At 34.0% G+C, this 24601-nt stretch overlaps 2 protein-coding genes across 6 annotated transcripts in view; one reads left to right on the top strand and one right to left on the bottom strand.

The window, feature by feature from the left end:
- Positions 1–24601, top strand: part of cactin — a 475834-nt gene that overhangs the window by 132070 nt on the left and 319163 nt on the right. The window lies entirely within an intron of this gene.
- The window catches only part of sh3gl1a (SH3-domain GRB2-like 1a), a 54297-nt gene that overhangs the window by 18133 nt on the left and 11563 nt on the right, over positions 1–24601 (bottom strand). For all 5 annotated transcript variants that reach the window (XM_073909852.1, XM_068222410.1, XM_073909857.1 and 2 more), the window contains 5 exon segments: positions 14349–14417; positions 12198–12270; positions 7200–7343; positions 3203–3336; positions 1605–1763 (listed from right to left, as the gene is read on the bottom strand). In XM_073909852.1, coding sequence (XP_073765953.1) covers positions 1605–1763; positions 3203–3336; positions 7200–7343; positions 12198–12270; positions 14349–14417 — 579 coding nt within the window.

Raw genomic sequence — 24601 nt, 5'->3', positions numbered from 1 at the left:
CCTTAAATCGATCGATTCACTGAAAATATGCATTTTATTAATGCTCCACTGTTATTCTTATATCATAAACCTCTGTCAGCATTTTTAATGGAAGTCATTAGTTTAAATATTACAGGCCCTATCATACACCCGGCACAATAAGGCGCAAGACGTTTTTCCCCGACATGTTGCTATTTTCAGTCCAACCGAACCACAATCTTCCCGTTCCCTGTTACGTTGTTTAAATGGCAAATCCATTTGCACAACTTTGCAGACCCATGGGTATTTCAGTCTGAAAAAAAGGAGTTTGTTAAGGTGCACTGTTGGCGCATTGGTATTTTGAGGAACTAAAACACACTATGCAATAGGCCAGGTGTGGGCAAACTTGACCCTGGAGGGCCAGTGTTCTGCATAGTTTAGCTCCAACCCTATTCAAACAGACCTCCCTATAGAGTTCAAGTGATCTTGAAGACACTGATTAGTTTGTTCAGGTGTGTTTGACTAGTGTCGGAACAAAACTCTGCAGGGACACCGGCCCTCAAGGATCAAGTTTGCCCATCCCTGCAATAGACCAACTGAAAGCTGGTCTAAAGTCCAGTGCAGAGCTGGTTAGTTGTGCGCCTCGCCTACACATTGCTGTGAACACGCAGGATGTGCAGCAACACACAAATATCTATAAAAATGAAAAAGAATTAAAGGATTAAAATATTAAGAAAATTATTATTTTCTACATAAATATAAAAAACACTGCCTCCATGCCTCCTTCATCTAAGGCTTTTTTCAGTATATTCACAACAATTTGCTTTTGTGTAACATTATTGTTAATAGCAGTATTATTTATTATATGCATATTTATATTTGTTTTATTAAAAACAAGCTTAGATTTGTCAACCTGTCAGGTTTTAGACCATATGGGCACAGCATGTGTGTTTTGATATACTCAGTTTTTTGACCATACTTCGTTATTATTGTTCATTTATTCGTTTGCTGGAAATTAAAACTGAATTTAGAAATAGTTTAAAAACAAATCTTTGCACTTAACAAACAAAATTAATTTTGTAGGCTAATGGATGTCTTCAGCCGAGTGTGTACAACCCCGTTTCCTATGTTTTACGCAGCGGATGCCCTTCCAGCTGCAACCCATTGCTGGGGAACATCCATACACACTCATTCACACTTATACACTACGGACAATTTAGCTTACCCAATTCACCTATAGCGTCATTGGACTTGTGGGGAAACCGGAGCAGCCGGAAGAAACCTACACGAACACGAGTAGAATATGCAAACTCCACGCTGAAATGCCAACTGACCCAGCTGAGGCTAAAACCAGTGACCTTCTTGCTGTAAGGCGATTGTGCCTCCCAATGCGCCACCGTGACGCCACTGATACTATTAATCGGTTAAAAACGCACCCTTTCGGTTAACGATGATTTCGTTTTTATGAGCATCTTTAGCTATCAATATTATTAAAATTGAGTTATTACAACTATAATGTTTAGTAATGTCTTGAACAAACTTCTTTCCCTTAAAAAAGAATTGGGGAAAATATACAATAGGGCTAATAATTCTGACTCCAACTGTATATCAATAGATTTGACTCTGATAGGCTGATGTGAGCTTACGTCAGTATCCAGCAGGTTCTGCATGCTGGTTTCTGCTGCGTCTCTGGACTCCTCAAACTTCTCCATTGCCATCCGGAGCTCCTCATCAGCAATTTTCCCCTGACGTTTCTTCTTGTAGTCGTAATCCAGTCGACGGCCCTCCAGTTTCTTCAAGTGATGCTGAGAAAAAAGAAAAAAAGAAAATATTATTATTATTATTATTATCATCAACAGCCCTAGTGCAAACACTGAGTCTCTCTTAAGCATGAGAAGATGAACGCATCTGTTTTGCCAACATTTAACAACAGCACTGCACAATTATCTTTTATCTATACATTCATTCTGTTTAGCTATCCATTAAAAATCTCACTCACTGCTTAACTAACCAAGACTGGTTACGGCCTCTGCATATTGCAAATGCTTTTATTATATTTAATTGTATGTCAATTTGTACAAAAGTTTCTGATAAAAAAAATATTTTTTTGGAAATTCTAAATTTATACAGACAACTTCAGAAAAATACATTCTTTTAAACTGTATAAATACATCAAGTTATTATTATTATTATTATTATTATTATTATTATTAATAATAATACCTCAAATTGATTTTAATACACAATAATAATGACAACAATAATAATAATAATATGACTAATAATACTAATACTACTACAAATAATACTAATAATACTAACAATACTACTAACAATACTACTAATAACACTAATACTACTCATACTAATACTACTCATACTAATACTACTAATACCAATACTACTAATACTGATACTACAAATACTAGTTATACTAATAATACCAATTATACTAATACTACTTCTATTAATAATACTAATACAACTAATACTAATAATACCACTAATACTACTGATATGAATACTAATACTACTATACTGTAGCTAATACTACTAATACTAATACTAACAGTACAATTCATGCTACTTCTAGTAATACTACTAATCCTAATACTACCAATACTACTAATACTAATAGTAATATTACTAATAATACTACAAATAATACTCTTAACACTAATACTAATAATAACAATACTACTACTAATAATAACAATACCACAAATACTAATACTACTAATAGTAATATTACTAATAATACTACTACTAATACTACTTATAGTAATAATACTACAAATAATACTCCTAACACTAATACTAATAATAACAGTACTACTACCAATACTAATAATACCAATACTATGAATACTAATACTACTAATAGTAATACTACTAATAATACTAATACTACTTATAGTAATAATGCTAACACTACTAATACTAATATTAACAACATATAATCATTAATATATACAGTAATACTATAATTTGGCAAATTTAATTTTGTTATTCTGCATTGTAATAAATTATGAAAATGTTATCATAAACCATAATTCTAAAACTATTATTGTAAATTATAAAAATGGTCAGTTCCATAATCATTTGTATTTTTTTTTCACAAAAACATGACATTTACATTGAATACCATCCAAGCCAATAACAACCCTTGGTTTGTAAGACTGAAGATTTAAATCAATAAACTCTTGTTTGATCATTCAGACTGCAGTTGATTCCAGTTTTCCACCTGAATGTCTTTCAGGTCCTTGTCGACTATCGTTTGGAAAGGGTCGATGAAGTTCTGCTTGACGTCAATGTCTAGAGAGTCTTTGACTTCTGCCAATCTCTTCATGGCCTCCCCCATCTCCACTAAAGCACCGCCTGTCAAACAGTGCAGAACATACACAAAACTATCACTTAAAAATAATAGTATAAAAAAGTCATGATTTTAATGAGTAAAATATCATACATGCAGTGTTGAATACATTGTGATTTTTCCTGATAAATGCAAAGGAGATGTTGACATGAAATTGACCTAAATTTTGGCAAAAACCTAAACACTTTAAACATATAAATAAACCAAAATATTTCATACTTTGTATAACAGACTTTTTGTGGTAATAATAGCTTTTAAGACGCCTCTTGTATGCAGAATGAAGTCACATACATTGCTCAGGTGTAAAAATCTTGACCGTTCTGTGGGTCGTCTCTTTTGGACTGCTGTTTACTTCTTATTTTCTATTGGATTCAGGATCAGGGGATTGGTTGGGCCATTCAAGCAGCTTTATTTTCTTTTCTGAATCCAATTGGGAGTTCCTTGCCAGTGTTTTACTTGATTCTTTTATATTTGATTCTTTTTATTTATATCATCCTATTTTATTTCAGTCTCTTTCAGTTTATTTCAAGCTCTTATTTTGTTTCATTCATTCATTTTCTTTTTGGCTTAGTGCCTTTTTTAATCTGGGGTCGCCACAGCGGAATGAACTGCCGACTTATCCAGCATATGTTTTACACAACAGATGCCCTTCCAGCTGCAACCCATCACTGGGAAACACCCGCACACTTCCATTCATACATACACAACAAACAATTTTAGCTTATTCAAGTCACCTATACCGCATGTATTTGGACTTGTGGGGGAAATCGAAACACCCGGAGAAAACACACACCAATACGGGGAGAACATGCAAACTCCACACAGAAATGGCAACTAACCCAGCCTAGGCTCGAACCAGCAACCTTCTTGCTGTGAGGCGACAGCACTACTTACTACACCACCCTTATTTTATTTCACTCTCTTTCATTTTGTTTTTATTTATCTATTAATTTAATTTAATATAAATTCAATATTAATTACATTTAATTTAATGTGTTTTCTTGCTGAAATGTCCACCCTGGTTTCATCTTCATTATCTAGCGATGTAGGTGTTTAGACTAAAGCAGCTAATATTCATTTACACCGATGAGGGGCAGGGTTGCTTTCTAAAAACAGAGATTTCAGCTGCTCTCTGGGCTTTCCATGTCTTTTTACACCTCCCTTTCTTCCTGTGTTCAATACTTTTTACCGGCGTAATTTAATTTAGTTACACACAACTTAATTTTTAAACTAATTAGCTTTGTTTTCTTTGTATATATGGATTACATTTAAGGATGCTTCGATTAATTGGGCAGAGATTGGTATCGGCCGATAATTTTATGACTCGATCAGTACTCACCAATCTGGCCGATCTCATGAACCGATCGCAAGTGTTTGTTTACAAGTTTACAAGCAGGGGAAGACACACGTGCTCACCCATATATTACACATCAGCAGCACTAAAACACATGATGCGTGAAGTAAATGAAGCAAGGTAAACGATGTGCAAGCGATTGCAAGGCGAAATATACACTGGTAAAATAAATAACCCATTTATTTGTAATTTATAGGCCTACTGCCTTCTAGTGAAGAAGTAATAGATATATAGGTGCGCATTTTAACTTCTTGTGCATCAAATATGCACTCCATTTTTTTCTTGATTGAGACTTGTTGGATTGCTTTTCCATCATTTGCAATGTTTACAGATTGCATTATTAGTCATTTTCTTAACTTTCTTAAACTGTTTAATATTATTTTCTGTAAAGCTGCTTCCGACCATGACATGTTTACACTAGATGGTTATAAGAGACATGTTTAGAGGATTATATGCAACATCCTTCCTTAACTGTCTTAGGTAAGGAGAGATCTACACTTAAAGGGTCACGAAACACCAAAACACATGTTTTGAGCTGTTGACAGTCATATATGTGTCCCATGCTGCTAAAAACACTATTAGGACACATATATTACACTAAAAAGTGAAAATTGGTTGTTTTTGCGTTATTTCGAGCAAATTCGTACTTCAGGTTTAAAAGTAATTTTTGAAGCTGCGTCACAGCCATGAGATCTTAGCATGTATTCCAGCGTGTAGACTGGACGTTTGTACCTGGGAGTGCCTTATTACGTCTCTGAGTGTGCTGCATTAATGCATGAGTAAGACTTGGTTCAAACCAATCAGCATGCTCTATTTTGCAACTTCATTAATATGCATGACAGCTTCCAAGACAGAGAGAGAGGACACGTTGTGTTGCCAAAACAAGTGTGTAGTGTTGCTTTTATAATTTGCTGCAGTGAAGTTTTGTTTTCATTTTCTCTCTATGAGAGCGCAGCTGGACTCACATGTGGATTACAGTGCATGCAACGCTCGACAACAATACCTGTCTAAGGAACTTTTTTCTTTTTTACCAGAGAGCTTCTCATCTGGAAATAGTGAGATCTGGATTTGCTGCTTGTCTCCTTCTAATAAAGACGCAGCTCTAGTTGGTGATGATTGTCCTGTCTCTACAGATTTGGTAAGCGAGCGACCAGTGCTCTTTGTTTGTTTATTTAGATGGCAAAGTAAGTTCGTATGGAACTAACTATTACACGAGTGTAAACATGTTAGCACCACAGTCAAACTTACCGTTGTGTAGGATTTTCATCACATTTTGTGACAGGAATAATGCACACTGCTTTCTGACGCTAACTGCCGAGTGCATCTAAGTTTCTGGGAAATGCGGAAGTTTTTTTTATCTCATTCGCTGTGCAGTAACAAACATTGCATGAAAAATACACGCTTAGAACAGTTCCACGAATCAAATATCTCTTTTGTCACGAAGGGCATGAATGAAATTCCTGAATGAAAGAGCCAAACTGCTTCGGAATCAGTACTCGGTATCAGCCGATCACCATCACAAGGAGTATCGGCTGCAAAAATCCTGATCTGAGCATCCCTAATAACACTGGTTGTTAATGACATTTGGTGAAAATTAAAAGTCAACAGCGCTTTTGGAAATATGAAGAGATAGAAATAAAAAGGTCAATTTTCAATACTTCTCTTACCTGCTGCATATGCCAGATCTCTAATAGCAAAATAAGAATGACTAGACTTCCTAGTCTAGACTTCTTGTGTGTCTTTAAGTGTTACTGTATGTTTGATATTTTATACTTTAGGTACAAATGAAATGCAGTGTTTATAATAGTATCACCCTTAATAAAAGTATAAAGGAAGCTTTTTTTAAAAGTCTGTATCTATTACTTAATATATTAGGATAAATGTAAATTCTGCTCTTATCGTGAACAAAAAATTATTACACAGATATTGGCTAACGAATTTAAATGAGCAATATATTTTTTAAGTATACTCCCATTGATCTTTTATAATTATTTAGTACACCTGGTGAGCAGGAAGGGGAAACAGTTCAAGCATGACCTCCTGTTATGAACATGAGGAAACACACAGGCCAAAGTCATTCAGTCATCCATCACAATGAGGAAAAGCAGCAACCAGATCTGTGATTTGCAGTAAAAGGATGCTGAGCTTCACATAATGGGAAGCGTCTATAGAACAGCAAAAACATTAAAGACATCCACCCTTAGGGTATTAATTAAAAAATTCCAGTGAGTAGGAAGTATTCAGCTTGATGTCATGAGGAAAGTAATCATTTTAAGAACTGTCAAAAAACAGTGGCTAATTTCTAGGAATTCGCGTGATTTCATTAGTAATGCATTTTCAGCTTTTTTGTTCATATTTTGGAGCAAAAGACCCAAAGGTTATATAATAAAGACAGTTTTCCCAGGCTTCTTTGCTCATATTTATCAAGGGTGCCAATATTAGTGGAGGACACTGAAAACTAGAACAGTTTTCTGTTTGTTAAAGTGTTAGAGAAAGAGCACTCGTTCTTCTTACCGAAGTTGGTGTCTTCTCCCATGTCTCGACCGTATTTCAGCATGCATTCTCCCAGAAGGCCCTCTGCCTGTGGATAACCAAGACTCTTGACCTGCCCGCGCATCTTAGACATGGTGTTCGCCATCGTCAGCCTCGCTCTCGATGCTACAGTACCACACACACGAATAAACACACACACACAAATGAACACAAATGTACTGTGGAAAAAATAAAAAATAAATAAATAAATAAATATATATATATATATATATATATATATATATATATATATATATATATATATATAWTTTTTTTTTTTTTTTTTCCATCCATCTACTCCGTAATGATTTAATAGTAATGATTTAATAGTCTAAATGTTATGTTTACAATCCCTAGACAACTTATTAAATCATAACAGATGGACTAAAATGACGTAATGTATTCCTACACAGATTCCACGTATCTCTCCAAGTTGCTTACATTCAATACAGACCCAAAAAAGTCTTAAGTAATATAACGTCACAAGTTCCATTGCTATTTGTAATGGATCTTAATCGAATTTTATTTGAAATGAAATGGCGTCCAAACTGCATCTGTCCGGAGGCGAAAAAAGGAAGAAAAGAAAAGCAGAGGGGAAAAAATACTTGTTTAAATAATAGTTGTTTTTTTTTTTTTTACATATTTTTTACATATTTATTATAGGTCAAATATGCTACAGTTATAAACAATGTATACATTAAAACAGGGGTTTTCAAAGAGTGAGACGCGCCTCCCCTGGGGGGCGCCAGAGCATGTCAGGGGAGGCACGGGAAAAAATATTATATAATAAAAATCTAATTATTAAGTTTAATTATTATATGTATTTTTATTATATTTAAACATTTTAATTAAACAAAGCTAAAAAAATAATACGTCAAAAATAAGAAAACCTTTTTTACCCAGAAGGCCATAGCTGTGAATTCGCTTCTGTTTGGCAAGCCCGCCAATACTGGTATATGCCTGCTAATACAATGGATCGGTTTCTGAGACCCCCCGATTCAAAGCCTTCAAGTTCAGGGCTTACACCCAAAAGACGACGATATGATGATCAGTATTTGAGTTTAGGATTTACGTGGACAGGACCAGCTGATGAACCACGACCTTTATGTGTGGTTTGTCAAGATATTTTGGCTAATGACAGCATGAGACCCGCTAAACTTCGACTGTTTTGACTGGGATGGACAGTTCTTGGATCTGTTCTATTCATATTGAACCATCATCCTAGTTTTAAAAACGTTATAATAAAATACTTGTTATTACTCTGTAAATTATTGCACTTTCATGCAAATGATGATAAAAGTGAGTTAACAGTCTGACATCTGTCTGTGTCTTTATATATACTGTATATATATATATATATATATATATATATATATATATATATATATATATATACACACACATACACTGTATACATACATATATACTGTATGTATATATATATATATATATATATATATATATATATATATATATATATATATATATATATATATATATATATACACACACACACACACACACACACACTGTATGTATATACACTGTATATATATATATATATATATATATATATATATATATATATATATATATATATATATATATATATATATATATATATATATATATATATGTGTGTGTGTGTGTGTGTGTGTGTGTGTGTGTGTGTGTGTGTGTGTGTGTGTGTGTGTGTGTGTGTGCGCGTGTGTGTGTGTGTGTGTGTGTGTGTTTGGGAGGAGGGGGGCGCCAATGGATAAGTTGTGTCAAAAGGGAGGCCTACTGTCTTAGACTTTGAAAAACCCTGCATTAAAATATAAAAATTTGGTCTTTACACCAGTGGGCCCAATTTTTTATTTTTAATCTCGCCTAGGGCCCCTCAACCCTACAGGCTGGCACTGGCTGTGTTTGATTAGGGTTGGAGCAAAACAGTGCAGAGCTGTGGCCCTCCAGCAATCCAGTGAGACCTATGAATTAGAACTTAGGGAAACAAAAATATGATAAACTCAATGCTCAATAAATGAAAGTATTTATGAAAATTGATAAAAACAGAGTTATGTTTTTGCAAATGAACTCAACATATATAGGTAATAATATAACAAATCAATAAATTTGGCAGATGGTTGGAATCATAAATTTTTTCACACACTTTTAAGGAAAAAAAGCCTTTATTTCTTATATTTTTATATGTAGGTACACAAAAAAAATGTCATTTTAACATCGTTTAGACATTTGTATGAAAACAACAACAAAAATGCAGAATATACAGTTAAAATCAGCAATATTAGCTCTCTTCAATTATTAACCCTCCTGTATATTTTCCCTCAATTTCTCTTAACGGATTTCTTTTATGTTTGCCACGATGACAGTACATAATATTTTACTAGATTATTTACTTAGACACTAATATTCTACGGAGACCCGGAAGGGACGTAGTGGAGGAGAAAAAAAATTGGCTGGGTGAAAAACAATTATGGGTAGGATAAAAAAAAGGGGTGAAAGAAAAAATGGATGGGAGGAAAATATATATTTCTAAGTTTTTGCTTTCTCTCGCAAAGTTTTGCGTTCCATCGCAAAGAGTTCCCTTGCAAAGATGTTTTGCGTTCTCTCGCAAAACTGTTTCTCCACGAACACTTCCTGTGCACTTCACTCACGTAAACCCTCCCATTTGGCCGAAATTCTCACATGTTTTACCACTTTCTTTACATTAAAGCTGTGCGTCGATCGTCGCCTTTCATATGCAACCTCTGAACCCGTGAACGGATGTATAAGCGCTGACTGACAGATGCGCTCCGTACAATAAACTGATCCCAGATCAGCTTCTGTACACACGATTTAAAGTGACACCTCTGTTATCAAACAATTGAGCGGCAAATGAATCTCATGTTTTGTTTCGTTTGATAGCAGAGGTGTCACTGTAAGAATACACAAATCTATAATGAAATCATTCCAATACTGTTTGTGCTCATTTCAGAGAAAATTCGCTGTTTAAAATAAAACATGCAAGACGGAGATGTTTACATATTTTTCAGTGTATTTGTCTGTTTAAACACACCCGAATCCAAAAGTGTCATGCACTTTTGCTCCTCTGTAAATGGCATGTACAGAAGCTGATCTGGGATCAGTTTATTGTACGGAGCGCATCTGTCAGACAGCGCTTGCATGCATTCACAGGTTCAGAGGTAGCATACGAAAGGCGACGTTTGACACACAGCTTTAATGTATTAAAAATATATCAGAAATATGGGAAAAGACTTAGGGCCCTATCATACACCCGGCGCAATGTGGCGCAAGACTTTAGTCTTTTGCTAGTTTCAGCTTGGCGCAAGAGTCGTTTTGAGGCATCGCCCTGCGCCGTTTAAATAGAAAATTCATTAGCGCTCATATGTGCGCCCATAGGCGTTCAGGTCTAAAAAGGAAGGTGTTCTGAGGCGGACCGCTGGCGCGTCGCTATTTTGAGAAACTATAATAGATTTTTTATTAGACCAAAACAAACCTGGTCTAAACTCCAGCGCAGAGTTGCGCCTCGCTTACGCACTGCTTAATACGCACAAGAGAGCAATAGGCAAATATCTTTACATATGAAAAAAAAATAAATATTAAGGATATATACGAATAGATATAGGATATAAATATAAAGGATTAAAATATTACAAAACATTATTTTCTAGCCTACATAAATATGAAAAATCACTGCTTTTTTGTCTTCATCTCGGGAGGCTTTTTCAGTTCATTCATAACAATTTGCTTTTGTATAATGTTATTATTATTGGCAGTATTATTTAATATATCCATATTTATATTTGTTTTATTAAAAACAAGCTTAGATTTGCCCACCTGTCAGGTTTTAGACCATATGGGGCACAGCATGTGTTTTAGGATATAACTCTGTTTTTTGAGCACACTTCGTTATTATTGTTTATTTATTTGTTTGCTGGAAATTAGAACTGAATTTAGAAATAGCTTTGAAACAAATATTTGTGCTTAACAAACGCAATTAATTATTTATAGACTAATTGATGTCTGTGCATAAAGGTTTCCCTATCCAAGAACGAAAGTGAAAGTAGACCCATTATATTTCATTCTCACGCAGTAGATGCTCTGTTTAACAGTTTTCTGTAAAAAAAAAAACTGTTAACTGTTTACTGTTTGCTAGTGAAATGCTCAGACTTTCCACTTAGACTTACTTTACGTCCTGTAAATAGCGAATGCGCTTAAGATGCGACGCAGCTGGCTCTTAAAGGGAATGGGAGATGAGGCTCTAATTGGTTTATTCTCAAAACACACCTATAACTCATTAAGAAAATAAACTCAACCCTTTTAGACCATGCGCCTTGGCGCAAAGCGTTTTTTCTCAACCCTAAATTAGCAAAAATGCGTTCTGACACGCCCTGAAAGCGTTTGCGCCCTGCGTTTTGCGATCTGCGCATGGACCGTCAAAATAGAGCCCTTAATGATAAGATGATAGTGGGATAGAATAGTAAAATACCGGAGAATTTCAGCAAAAACAGGAGGGTTTACATGAATGAGAACAGGAAGCGTTTGTGGAGAAACAGTTTTTCGAGATAACGCAAAACATCTTTGCGAGGGAATGTAAAAAAAAAAAAAATAATAATTTTTTTTTAATTTATTAAGTTAGTTTTTTTTTTCTCCCACCCAGTTTTTTTTCTTCCACCAATTTTTTTTTCCTACACCTATTTTTTTTCCCCACCATCATGTCCCTTCTGGGTCTCCGTAATATTCAGCTTAGTGACATTTAAAGGTTTAACTAGGTAAATTATGCTAATTAGGCAAGTCATAGTTTAATGATAGTTTGTTCTGTAGACAATCAAAAACAAATATTGCTTAAAGAAACTACTGTGAACAATTCCTTGCTCTGTTAAACATCATTTGGGAAATATTAAAAAAAAATTATTTCACAGGATTTTGACTTCGACTATATATACAAGCAGATAGGAAGCACATTTTTAGTGTTTTCACCTGGATTTGGCTGCAGGTATTCAGTAGTTTTGCAGAGCACATCTGATATGGCTTTACTGGTGATGTCAGCTTTCTGTGAAGCACAAATAACGGAGAATAGGTGTGTATTTTTACATCACTCTGTCAACAGAGGCACTCTTTGACCTCTACATCTACAGCTCAGACAAAGACAAAGCTGAAACAATCAGAAACCGTCACACCCACTAAAACAACAGCCATCCAGGAAGATCACTGAAAGTCATATAGCTTATCTGTGGTTTACCACTGAAGAAAAATGCAAAAAATGTGCTGCTGGGTATCTATTAATAAACCAGTCGAATCCAAAGATCTATTGCTGAAAAGAAAGTAATGAAAATATATTACAATTAAATAAACAAAAAAGTGGTTTTATCTTATGATAAACTGGTAAATAATATACTTTAAAAAAAATTTAATTAATTTTTTAATATTTTATTAAATTTAATAATTTAGCATTTTTTAGGATTTAAATGAAACTGTATTAATTGTAATCTTAATTTAATTTAATTATTTTTATTTAATTTAATTATTTTATTTGATTATTTTATTTTATTATTTTATTTCATTATTTTATTTATTTTAATTTCTTGTTTTATTTCGTTTTATTATTTTTTATTTTATTTTAATATTTTTAGTTTAACTAATTATTTTTATTTTATTTTATTATTTTTTTATTTAATTTCATTCTTTTTTATTTAACTGCATTTTTAATTTCATTTATTTTTCATTATTTTTTATTTTATAGTATTTCATTCTTTTATATCTTTTAATTTTATTCTTTTTTATTTTATTTAACTACATTTTTAATTTATTTAATTTCATAATATTTCATTTAATTATTTTTTATTTAATTGAATTTTTTTCATTTATTTTATTTTATTTGATTCTTTTTTATTTTATTTATTTTATTTGATACTTTTATTTAGATCATTATATGATATTTGATTTCATTCTATTCTATTTTAATGAATTCTCTTTTATTTTATTTCAATCCCTTTAATTTTTATTTATTTTATTTAACTGCATTTTTAATTTCATTTATTTTTCATTATTTTTTATTTTATAGTATTTCATTCTTTTATATCTTTTAATTTTATTCTTTTTTATTTTATTTAACTACATTTTTAATTTATTTAATTTCATAATATTTCATTTAATTATTTTTTATTTAATTGAATTTTTTTCATTTATTTTATTTTATTTGATTCTTTTTTATTTTATTTATTTTATTTGATACTTTTATTTAGATCATTATATGATATTTGATTTCATTCTATTCTATTTTAATGAATTCTCTTTTATTTTATTTCAATATCCTTTAATTTTTATTTATTTTATTTTGAAACAAGCTTCTGAATTTACAATGTATTTTAATGCTTTTGAGTAAAATGCATATTTTTTTAAATAAATTAAATATCTTGTTAAATAACCAATATTTAGTGGAATAACCCTAAATTTGTCATTCACAACAAATACATGGTTTTTCTGAACAATCATTTTCTGGAAAATGCTCTAAAATTATACATTTAATAACGATAATAATAATAATATATAATTTATTAAATGCTATTTTTTTAAATGGGGAAGAAATTTTAAAATCAGCATTACACTCACACGCACACACACACCTATAAATTAGGTGAAACCAGATAAACTGTAATTTTCAGGTGGTCTCTTTATTACTTATACATATAGCTGCATATATAAAAAAAACAGGCATTTAAAAGAGAAAATGTGGAGCTCATGTTTTTTAAAGCCTTTCTAAAAAAAAATGTTCGGTATGCATTGTATAGCAGTATAAATAGTCTGTAGGGAGGGGCTCCTTTACCACTTCTAGATCTTCTGGTTTGACATTACTGACGAGTTTCCTGTGGGCGGAAGCGGAACTGACCACTTTTAACATTATATTTAAAATACACCATCCCAAAACATTACATAAGTCACAAAATGATTGTCATTGGATTTCTAAGTAAAGATAGTAGCAGTATAGTTCATATCATGCCTATTTTACATAATAAAAGTTTCTTTGGCCAGTCATTCACAGTTGTGTAGTCCTTTTTGAAAAGCTATTTTGACTTTTCTGAGCTTTGACTCAATATCAGCATCTCAATTTAAATGTGAAACATGTGTTACCCTCTCCAGATCTTTGAAGTCCTCGTCCAGTTTGGTTCCTTCTGCTCCTCCAACCTTCTCACTCATCAACTAGAATAAAAAAAACAAATAAAAGTCAAACCTCTGATCAATGCAAGGGGAATAACAGTTTTATATTGCACTGACGGTATTTTATTTTCCTTAAAGTTACAGAGACTTTTATTTCAGTATGTTGATGTACTTCCAACTGAAACGGAATATTGAGTACTGGGTGTAGGGGGCAACTAACGGTAAGAGGGATGTGGTTAAGATTATTGTGACTTATATAAGTAATATCATTCATTTATTAATTTTCTTGTCGGCTTAGTCCCTTTATTAATCCAGGGTCACCACAGCGAAATGAACCGCCAACCTATCCAGCAAATTTTTTACACAGCAGATGCCCTTCCAGCCGCAACCCATCCCTGGGAAACACACACACACACACACACATATACGCACACGCACACACACACGTGCGCGCACGCACGCACGCACGCACGCACGCACGCACGCACGCACGCACGCACGCACGCACGCACGCACGCACGCACGCACACACACACACACACACACACACACACACACACACACAATTTAGCCTACCAAATTCACCTGTACCACATGTCTTTGGACTGTGGGGGAAACCGGAGCACCCGGAGGAAACCCACGTGAACACAGGGAGAATAAGTAATATCAGTAGCTAAAATGTCCATACTCCCGAATATAAACTATTTACTTTCAATGATTCCAACACAGCCCACTCACCTAGTTTAAACTTCTAGATTCAATTACTACAAAATTCTACTGAAAAAGCAGGACCCCAAGAATTAAATTGACAACCCTAGAGATACCATAATCACGAGGAGGATTAAAAGCACCGCATTTTCACAATTATTTTTCTGGCAAATCAGCTTTAAAACATACACAAATTGATCCAACTGAACTCATCAGAAAACACATGGCAAGATCAATCTGCAACAATCAATGAACAATCAATCTGCAAGGACAAGAATATTGTGGCTGATGCAGTCAAACTGATGTCAGAGGAAGACAGCCCCTCCAAACGCAGAAGAAAATGATCAGACTTTGATTGTGGAATACCAAAACAAACACAATAACTTTTCACATAGACTTTAATCAAGTTGATGTGTATGACTTTCTTCAGTCAGAGGAACACAGTTGGAGTAGTTTTAAACTTTAACACTGAACTCACTCCTGCGTTATTAAACTAACCTATACACCGGCAGGGGGTTAACATATATCTTATGAAGCAGTCAAGGATTTGATGCGACAAAAACATTTAACATTTTTAAGTTATTAAATCAAATTAACTAAAACACTTTGTTCTTAGCCATTTTTTGGCTTACTGCAAACTAGCTAGTACAAAATGCAGCAGCCAGAGTTATTACCAGGTCTAGAAAATATGATCATATCACCCCAATTTTATCCTCCTTACACTGGCTGCCTCTTGACTTTCGTATTGATTTTAAAATATTGCTTCTTACCTATAAAAGCCTTAAATAATCTAGCTCCTGTTTATCCAACCAAACTTCTGTCTCTCTACAATTCAAACCGCTCTGTAAGATCTCAAAACTCAGGGCTTCTAGTACCTAGAATAGCAAAGTCAAAGTCGAGTAAAGAAGGTCGAACCTTCTCATTTATGGCTCCTAAACACTGGAATAGCCTTCCTGATAATGTCCGAGGCTCAGACACACTCTAGCAGTTCAAAACTAGATTAAAGACCTATCTGTTTAGTAAAGCATACACTCAATGCATCACTTAGCGGTAAGATGCATGAATGTGCCCCACGCAGGATTTTGCATCTCGTTTATATGCATGAACAGCAGCTACGCTAATTATCCTCTTTCTTCTCTATTTCCACCTGGGAATACTCATGCGGAGGTCCTCAGGGGCTATGCAGCGCCACTGATGTGATTCAAGACCCATAACGAGATGATGCCAATGTTTCTATAATCCTAGACCAGGCTGTATCCTGAGCAGCAGCTGTGGTGGTCTTGGAGGAGTGGAGAGCATCAAACTGATTCCTGTGATGCTCCAGGGACAGACAAGTCTTTGCTGACGTCAAGCGTTCTCCATCCTCCGGTGCCTAGACTGCAGGTCTGCACAAGACGTTTGGCCAGAGGAGAAATGGTTGTGCCCAACAGAATCTGGTTTCTCTCAAGGTTTTTTAATAATTCACTTTCTTCAATTGGTGAAGTTTTTTCCTCGCCACTGTCGCCACTGGCTTGCATGGTTCCAGATCTGTAGAGCTGCACATCAATAGATTTGCTCTTCAGTGTTTGGACTCTCAGTAGTGATTATTTATCCACACTGACCTGAACTTACACTCTGAAAACTGGATTAACATTGTTTAAATTTACTATAAAATTCTATGGGAAGCTGCAGACACAATCTACATTGTAAAAAGCACTATAGAAATAAAGGTGGATTGAACTGAATTAAATTGAATGATGATGATGGTGGTTCAAACAAATATGGCTGTGCCAAAAAAAAAAAAAGTCAATGGCTGTTTCTCAATTCCAAGAACGCAGAGAACTGACTTGCGTTCTTGTGGAGACCGGTCTTGCCAGGTGTCCTCGGAAGAACGAACTCAGGAGACCGCGAGGGCAGAGAACGCATCCTTTGAGAAATGAGATGCTGCGTTCTTCCTGATGAACATGACATTCACGCGTTTTAAATATTAAATTATTTAAACATTACAGCATTCATACAACAATTTATTGTTTCCCCCCTCTTCAAAATATATACTTTGCATAAAAACATTATAAATATGCTCTGCACAATATAAATAAAACAGATTTTAATACGATTTTCAGCAAACAAACACCCTTAATGTGTTTATTCCTTTATTAAGATGTCCATGGTGATGTTTACTTTCACCATTTCATTTAGGGAAACTCATGAGGTAAATAAGTCATATCTCTGAACTTTAATAATAAATCTAAATAAAATGCTCCGCTTCCCACCTCCAGTCGCAATGACTTCTGGGACTTCCAGAGCGAGTTTGGTGCTCAAGTCTGCATCGGTGCGTCCTCGAAATCAAGAACACATCCGGGAAGTTTCACGCGTCCTCCGTACTTGCGGTCTTGAGTATTGGAACTGAACTTAGGCAGCTGATAATGACGTTGCACAAGAACACGAGGACGCAAGACCGCTGAAGAACGCATATTGAGAAACAGCCAATCTCTTCTTCTGTTACAATCAATCATCTGACATTTAGACTACGGAACATTCCGCTATGAATGTGTCTTAAGTCGTTTGTCAAATGTCAAACACATCAATATGCTTCATAACACATATGTTCACCCTCTGGCAGAGTGTGAGTTAGTATTATGATGGATTTATGAACTTTAGGAAGCTTCAAAAAAAAAAAAAAAAAAAAAAAAAAAAAAAAAAAAAAAAGGGTCCCTACACGACAGCATTATACAGCAAGGAAGAGCCATGATGAAATAAAAATCTACTGTTTTCATACGATAGAAGGAAGTTATATACACAGAAGATTGCTTGAGCGTGAGAATAATATGGGGTAATTACATTTTTTTGGTTGAACTAATTCTATTCTGACTATTAATGCCATTTCAGTGAAAGGCTAATAAATAAATCCCCCACAATACTTGATAAGAAAAAATAAAATACATATACTAAACACTTTGCTTAATATTTGGCTGACAACATGTTTGTCATAAATGTTCACAAAGAAGTCTGAAACAACATAAGGTGGGCAAATGATGACAGAATTGACCTATTTGGACTAACTGTGCCTTAAAACCCTTGACTCTTACTGTATGTCCAGTAGGTTTGCATGATTAAGTACTAAAAGAAAAGAAAATGCAATTGGTTTGCAAATGCAAAGGTGAGGAGAAGCATCAGCCCTCATGTTAAAGCCTCAGGCATTCAGCTAAATATCTGCTGCACATTCTGTGGAAAAAAACAAGGGTGTTTGGCATGTAAACAACTTTAACTATTTTTTAATTTAGTCTTTCTGATTGTCTGTTTATATGGGGGCCTGCTTTGAGATGTAAAATTTTACTATAACAAACGATATACAATGCATTTCAAAACTTTATTTTTGGGTCAACTATAGAAAAGTCATGTGACAATAAATATGTGCAAATATTGCTTTAAAGAAAGACATGAAAATACCATAATATAAAAACATAAGTGTCAGATTTCAATAATTAAAATGACATTACTTACCACAGTACTAGGTTATTGCCAAGGTATATATAGCTGTAAATAATGTGTCTTTAAAAATGTGAGAAAGGATTTAAAAACTGCATAAAGCTAGGCATAGCTCAATGATAAGATATCAGTACATGGAAATGACATACTGTGAGCCTCAGACACCAGTTTCCTTGTTATCATGTAAATGAGATGTCAGTGCCAGTGTAAAATCCCAGTGAAACTCAGGTCAATCTCAACAAAACAGTGTGATAATTCAAACATAGATCATTATTACGCATGCTTCAGGCATCGTTTGACTGGCCAAAATGTTTCCTAGTGATATTATAACAATTAGCAACTTTCACCTTTATTTTCAAAGTATAACGCAGCTTATTTTATTTCCTATGTATGTGGGACTCTTATTGTGAAAAGCAGGACAGGTATTAGCTCTGGGCTAAGTTTATGCAACAGTATCTTTTTATTGGCCCTGCCCATAGTAAGCTAACGCGACATAGCGCATATGATATAAATGACGTCAGTACACAATAACCGGTTATGATTATTACTGAACTGATACCGAATTGTCCGCGTCTGCATCGTGGTGCACCGAAGAAACAATTAATTTTGACACCCTTAGAGCGTATTATTGTTTTCTGAGGAGTCAAACTGAATTCAGATATTGGGGAGGCGAGCGCGAGTATTAACAATGCTGTAACTACTTAAAAACACAGAAACTGTGCTCAATTTCACTGCGTGTGTTTGCTGGGCGGTCTTTTACTGTCCGAGATATCAAATTGAACTGATCGATGGCATGATAATCGTAACCGAACCGTGAGACCAGTGTAGGTTCACAACTCCAACAGACATACAGTAATTGAATAATCATAATATGTAAAATAATTCTAGCCTTCGTTTTATAAACAAATCAATATAATTTATCGTTATTAATTTTTCAAAGTCCTGAATGCTTTTAAAACCCTCACACAGTCACAGGCCTCAAAAAACACTTGCGAAATGGTAAACTATAATAAACATTGCTTATGCTCGCGATGTGACTATTGCAAATGATCACAATGGGATATCGAGGCTGAAACAATATATTGTGCAGCACGAATATGTACTTAAGAATGAGTGTTTAATGCACGTTTATGCATTGTGTCATATCACTCAGCTCTTATTGTGAATTTTCTAGAGTGAACTTATCAGTTTAGGAAGAGGTTGATTTTAATCTCTGCCTGTATTTTCATACAAATTAAAACCACAAAACCAGTAATTGTGAGTGATTTGACAAGACAGCAACTCAATTTATTCAAATATTTTTTACAACTGAAGTACGGGTATTTTACACCTTGTTTTTAATTGTACATAACACTTTTTGAGTATTAGAGGCATGATCTGGAAAGCCAAATAGTCAGCTCTGGCGTGAACATCAGAGAACCGCTCATTAATATTCATGACCCTTCCAAATAAGGTAAAAACAGCTTTCCACCCAATTCGTAAGCTTCTAAATGAACTCAGAAAACTGTTTCACATTAATGAAATATTAATGAATTCAATAGTACCATTAACTCATTTCCAAGTGGTGGCTTGTCAGACTAAATAAAATAAAAAATAGTCCATCCACAAGTGGCTTAGTTTTATTGACCACCAGGAGAAATTCTCGAATGCCCTAACATTTAGAGACTTAACAGGATCTCCACAGATTTTGAAATCCCTAGCAATAATATTTGTGTATTTAAAAAAAAAAGAGGCAAATGTACGTAGGAATGGAGGTTTGGGGCCCCTGTGGAGCCCTACATATGAGCTCTTCCTGTTTTCTTCAATAAAACTTCCTATATGAGCGGCACAAATGCTTCCACTCAGTTTCACACACAAGTATTCATCTTTTATGAGCTGAACTCTCTTCAAACACAAACACAGACAGCATGCATTGTGTATTGTATTGCAGCAAATAGGAAGTGTTTTGTGTACCGACACAATCCCAAAAAAACAATATTCAAACAAAACCAAACAGCACAGCCTGGGTGGTATAATCCATCAGGCGCATAATTATGATAAAACTGTCTTAGTCATCTTCAGCATCTCTGTGAATTATTGTTATTATTTTGTGCTTTTTAAAAGTATCAGGATGCATGTTTTCCATGCAATATTAAAAAACAGAACTGACTAAAACAGAAAAAAAAGAAATGTTAAACAAATAAGTACAACTAAAACTGATTTCTTAGCAAAAAAATCTAAAATACTGGAATATCACAATAATACAAACACTGAAAATGTAGGAATTTTCTAGCAATACTGTGTGAATATATGTGATATGTAAATGCTGCTTATAAGCATTTCAATTAATAAATGAAAAAATAATAATAAAATTACTTAATAAAATCATATAGTTAAAATAATAAAATAAATACATATCACAGTACATTTTATATGAATTCAATATTCCACAAGGGCAAAAAATAAACTTAAATTAAGTTTTCTGTATTTAATATTTGCACAAGTTCAAGAAACTTAAGATTAGAGCTGGGCGATTTGGCAAAAATGCAATCTCGAAAATTAATTGAACGATAACAATATATATATATATATATATATATATATATATATATATATATTTTTTTTTTTTTTTTTTTTTTTTTTTTTCCCGAAACAAGTTTTTAATGCATCCACTTTTATAAGTGTATCCCAACCATGACTTAAGGAGGATACTGCTGGCAGGAAAGTAAACTGTTGGTGGGTGGGAAGGTGAACAGCTAGCGAGCGGGAAAGTGAACTGTTGGTGGGTGGGAAAGTGGGCGGGCTTTTGTTATCTTAAACAAGCATTTTTTCAGCACAGAGATAATTAAGATGATTTATTTATGTTTACTGAAGCACAAATATGTTTTTTTTAAATGGCCAATTAATCTTTATTAACTTCACATGTATGTTTATTTTTATTTATTTATTTATTTTTATTTTATTACAGCCGCTGTGAGATTTCAGTGTTAATTTTTTTAACAATACACTAGGAACTAGTGTACTTTTCTTGGCTTTTAAGTAAAACAAAATGAGTATTGCAATAAACCGTTTTTATTTTTTTCTCCTTAACCTCTTACTGTTCCTATTACCTATAGAAAAACACGCACGCACGCACGCACGCACGCACGCACGCACGCACGCACGCACGCACGCACGCACGCACGCACGCACGCACGCACGCACACACGCACACACACACGCACACACACACACACACGTCAAGCCATGAGAACCGAACACAGTGTTAAAAAACCAAGGTAAACCGTGGGCTAACTGTATTGTTGCATCCCTAATTCCCGTTGTTGCATATTTCTGCTGTTTGAATGCCTCTAGGATCAATGTAAGGTAAAAATGTCCAGAGCTTATCATCATCAGCATAAAAAATATTTTATTGGCCCAGCCCTACTTAAGAGTTTAAATTTATGCTATAGAATAAATGACCTTATATGCATCTAAATAATACTATATTTTACCTTTTAATGTTCTAAAACATAATAATAGTACAGCAAAAAAGTATTTAAAAAATAAATTATTAAGCCACACACATTTCACACACAAGTCCACAACTAAAAATACAAATTTAGAGTAAATTAGCCAGATAAATTGCTCTCCCAGGAAACCGAATGCAATTTTACAGATTTTCACGTCTTGCTGATTTTCACTCACACTGACCAAACACTGAGAATAATCACTGTGTTTGTAAAACACACACACCCAGCGCTCAGAGAGATGAAACACGTCTGCATGAGTGTTTGACAGACAGTTCTTCATACAGTGGTTCTATTGTACAGCTAGCGGTCTAATATGATTCAGATGGAGATGTGGAAACGGATACGGACCACACAGATCACTTTTCAACCATATGAGAAATTAAATACAGTTACTTCTGCAATCTGCATACAATACAGAGAGCACCAATCCAAACCATCATGGCTACATTAAAACAGTTTTGTAAAGAACTTCATAAATGGGCACAATTAATATTTATCTGTGAAAGATAGATCGAAAGCTTTACTATTTATCCAATGGACTCTTTTCACAAGACTGTTATGACAGATTTAACGGTCATCAGCATCTTAACTCCTTGAAAGTTCTTAATATTTGATTTTTTTTTAAACGTATGAACATTTAAATGTATTTATTATATCATTTTTGTGTCAAATTACAAAAAACAAATTGCCGCTTAATGTGAGGTGTTTGTAATGCATCACCTTTGGAACAGGATCGTGCATTTGATGTTATTCTCTCCTCTGGCCGCCGTCATCAGCCTCACACTATTTCTTCCCTTTTTCTGACCGTCTTGATAACACCGTTGTGACATTTTTCTTTTATTATTTCAGCAAATATGATTGTAAAACAAATATTTGTTGTATTCTACCATTCACTGCGCTCTAAGTTTAACCAACTACGACAACGTGAGCTACTGAGAAACCCGTAAATGTGAAAAGGGTCTATACCAGTGGTTCCCAACCTTTTTTTTTGCCTGAGACCCTATTTCCCCCGCAAAAAATTGTGAGGCCCCCCTCCACATTTAATGATATTACTACTCATAACAGTTGTAATGATGCCAAAAAAATGTTGTTTTCAAACAAACAGTAGGTTTATTACTTTATCTAGAAATGTTTATGCACAAATAATAGCCTAATGTAAAATATAATGGATGAGGTGGTTTTGGTGCTTCATAGGTTGCATTGATCGTTTTCTTAGAGGATGACAAACTGAAAAAAAACATCGATGTCACTCTCTGATACAAGTTTTATTCATGGAGAAAAGTACAAAGCACTGCAGTGTTGGTGTGTTCTGTGTTTGTCTGAGAATGAAAAAATAAATAAAATCTGCTTTTATTCTAGCCGAAATAAAACAAATAAGACCTTAAGAAACTAATAATACTAATAAAGAAAAATCACAGGAGGGCAAATCATTTTGACTTCAACTGTACATGCCAGGACAGTAGTCACTTTGATATTTTTATAAAACAAACAAACAAACACACAAACAAACACACAAACAAACAAACAAACAAAAAACTCAACAACAGATAAGAACTGGTAAGCAGTATCAGCATCATTACCTGTGTTAATAATATTCCAAATACAGTAAAATGTATTTTACTTGCAAATGAGTGGGAGAAAAAATATGTAATAAAAAGAGAAAAAACAAAAACAAATAATATGATAAATAAAAGTGTATGCTGATAGTTGAAAGACTAGAAAGTAGTCTTTCTGTGTAATATTCACAGAATTATTCAGGTCTTTGTAGTGTTTAACATTAAAAAAAGATTTCATAATGCTGCACACTTTGATCCGAAAATATGGTTTGCATAGTTCTCTCTGCCCTAAAGCAAATCTGACAGCTTTGTTTATGGCATAGAGGAACAAAGGAACATTTACATAATAGTACACACACAACTAAGAGCTCGGTACAGTTAAAAGACCAGTCCAGTACAGCCACACAAGAGATGTCAGAGCAATAAACACTTCTCAAAAAAATCTTATCAAGTAGGTAAAAAAGACTGCTCGAGTAAAAAGAGCAGGTGGTAAACAAAAGCAGGAGAGAAACTGGCTGTTCTATCTGTATTTGGAGGGCGGGGACTTGCTTTGAACAGGAATCCAGTCTGACAACTACATTAAACAACACTGAATTCCTCACACACTTCTTCCAAATCTACAGAAGTGGGTTTTCTCAAGGATTCTAGGTAAAGTTAAAGCAGGGAAATGCTCCCATTTTTTACATCTGAGAGATACATTAATTATGCTTGCTCACTTCGCTGTCTGCTCAGGATGTGGTAACTATTTTGAAGCTAGAAAAAAATGGTTATAAATATTTCACAGCAGGACAACTGGCAATGGTAGTATCTGTGACAGAGAAAGCAAATGAAAAGTGGTTTTCGAGCATTACCAACAAAAAAAAAATAAATAAATAAATAAATAAATAAAAAAAATAAATAAAAAAATAAAGAGTTTATATTTTGTTCTCCTCACAAACATTAGAATGTGCCCCATTTAATAGTCATTTGAGTTTTTTTTTTTATATTTATTTCCATTAAATTT

The sequence above is a fragment of the Danio rerio genome, chromosome 2 (genome assembly GCF_049306965.1).
Source record: "Danio rerio strain Tuebingen ecotype United States chromosome 2, GRCz12tu, whole genome shotgun sequence".
In the NCBI taxonomy this organism is placed as follows: domain Eukaryota; kingdom Metazoa; phylum Chordata; class Actinopteri; order Cypriniformes; family Danionidae; genus Danio; species Danio rerio.
Note: the sequence above shows the minus strand (reverse complement) of the source record. Positions and strands in the feature narration are given on the sequence as shown.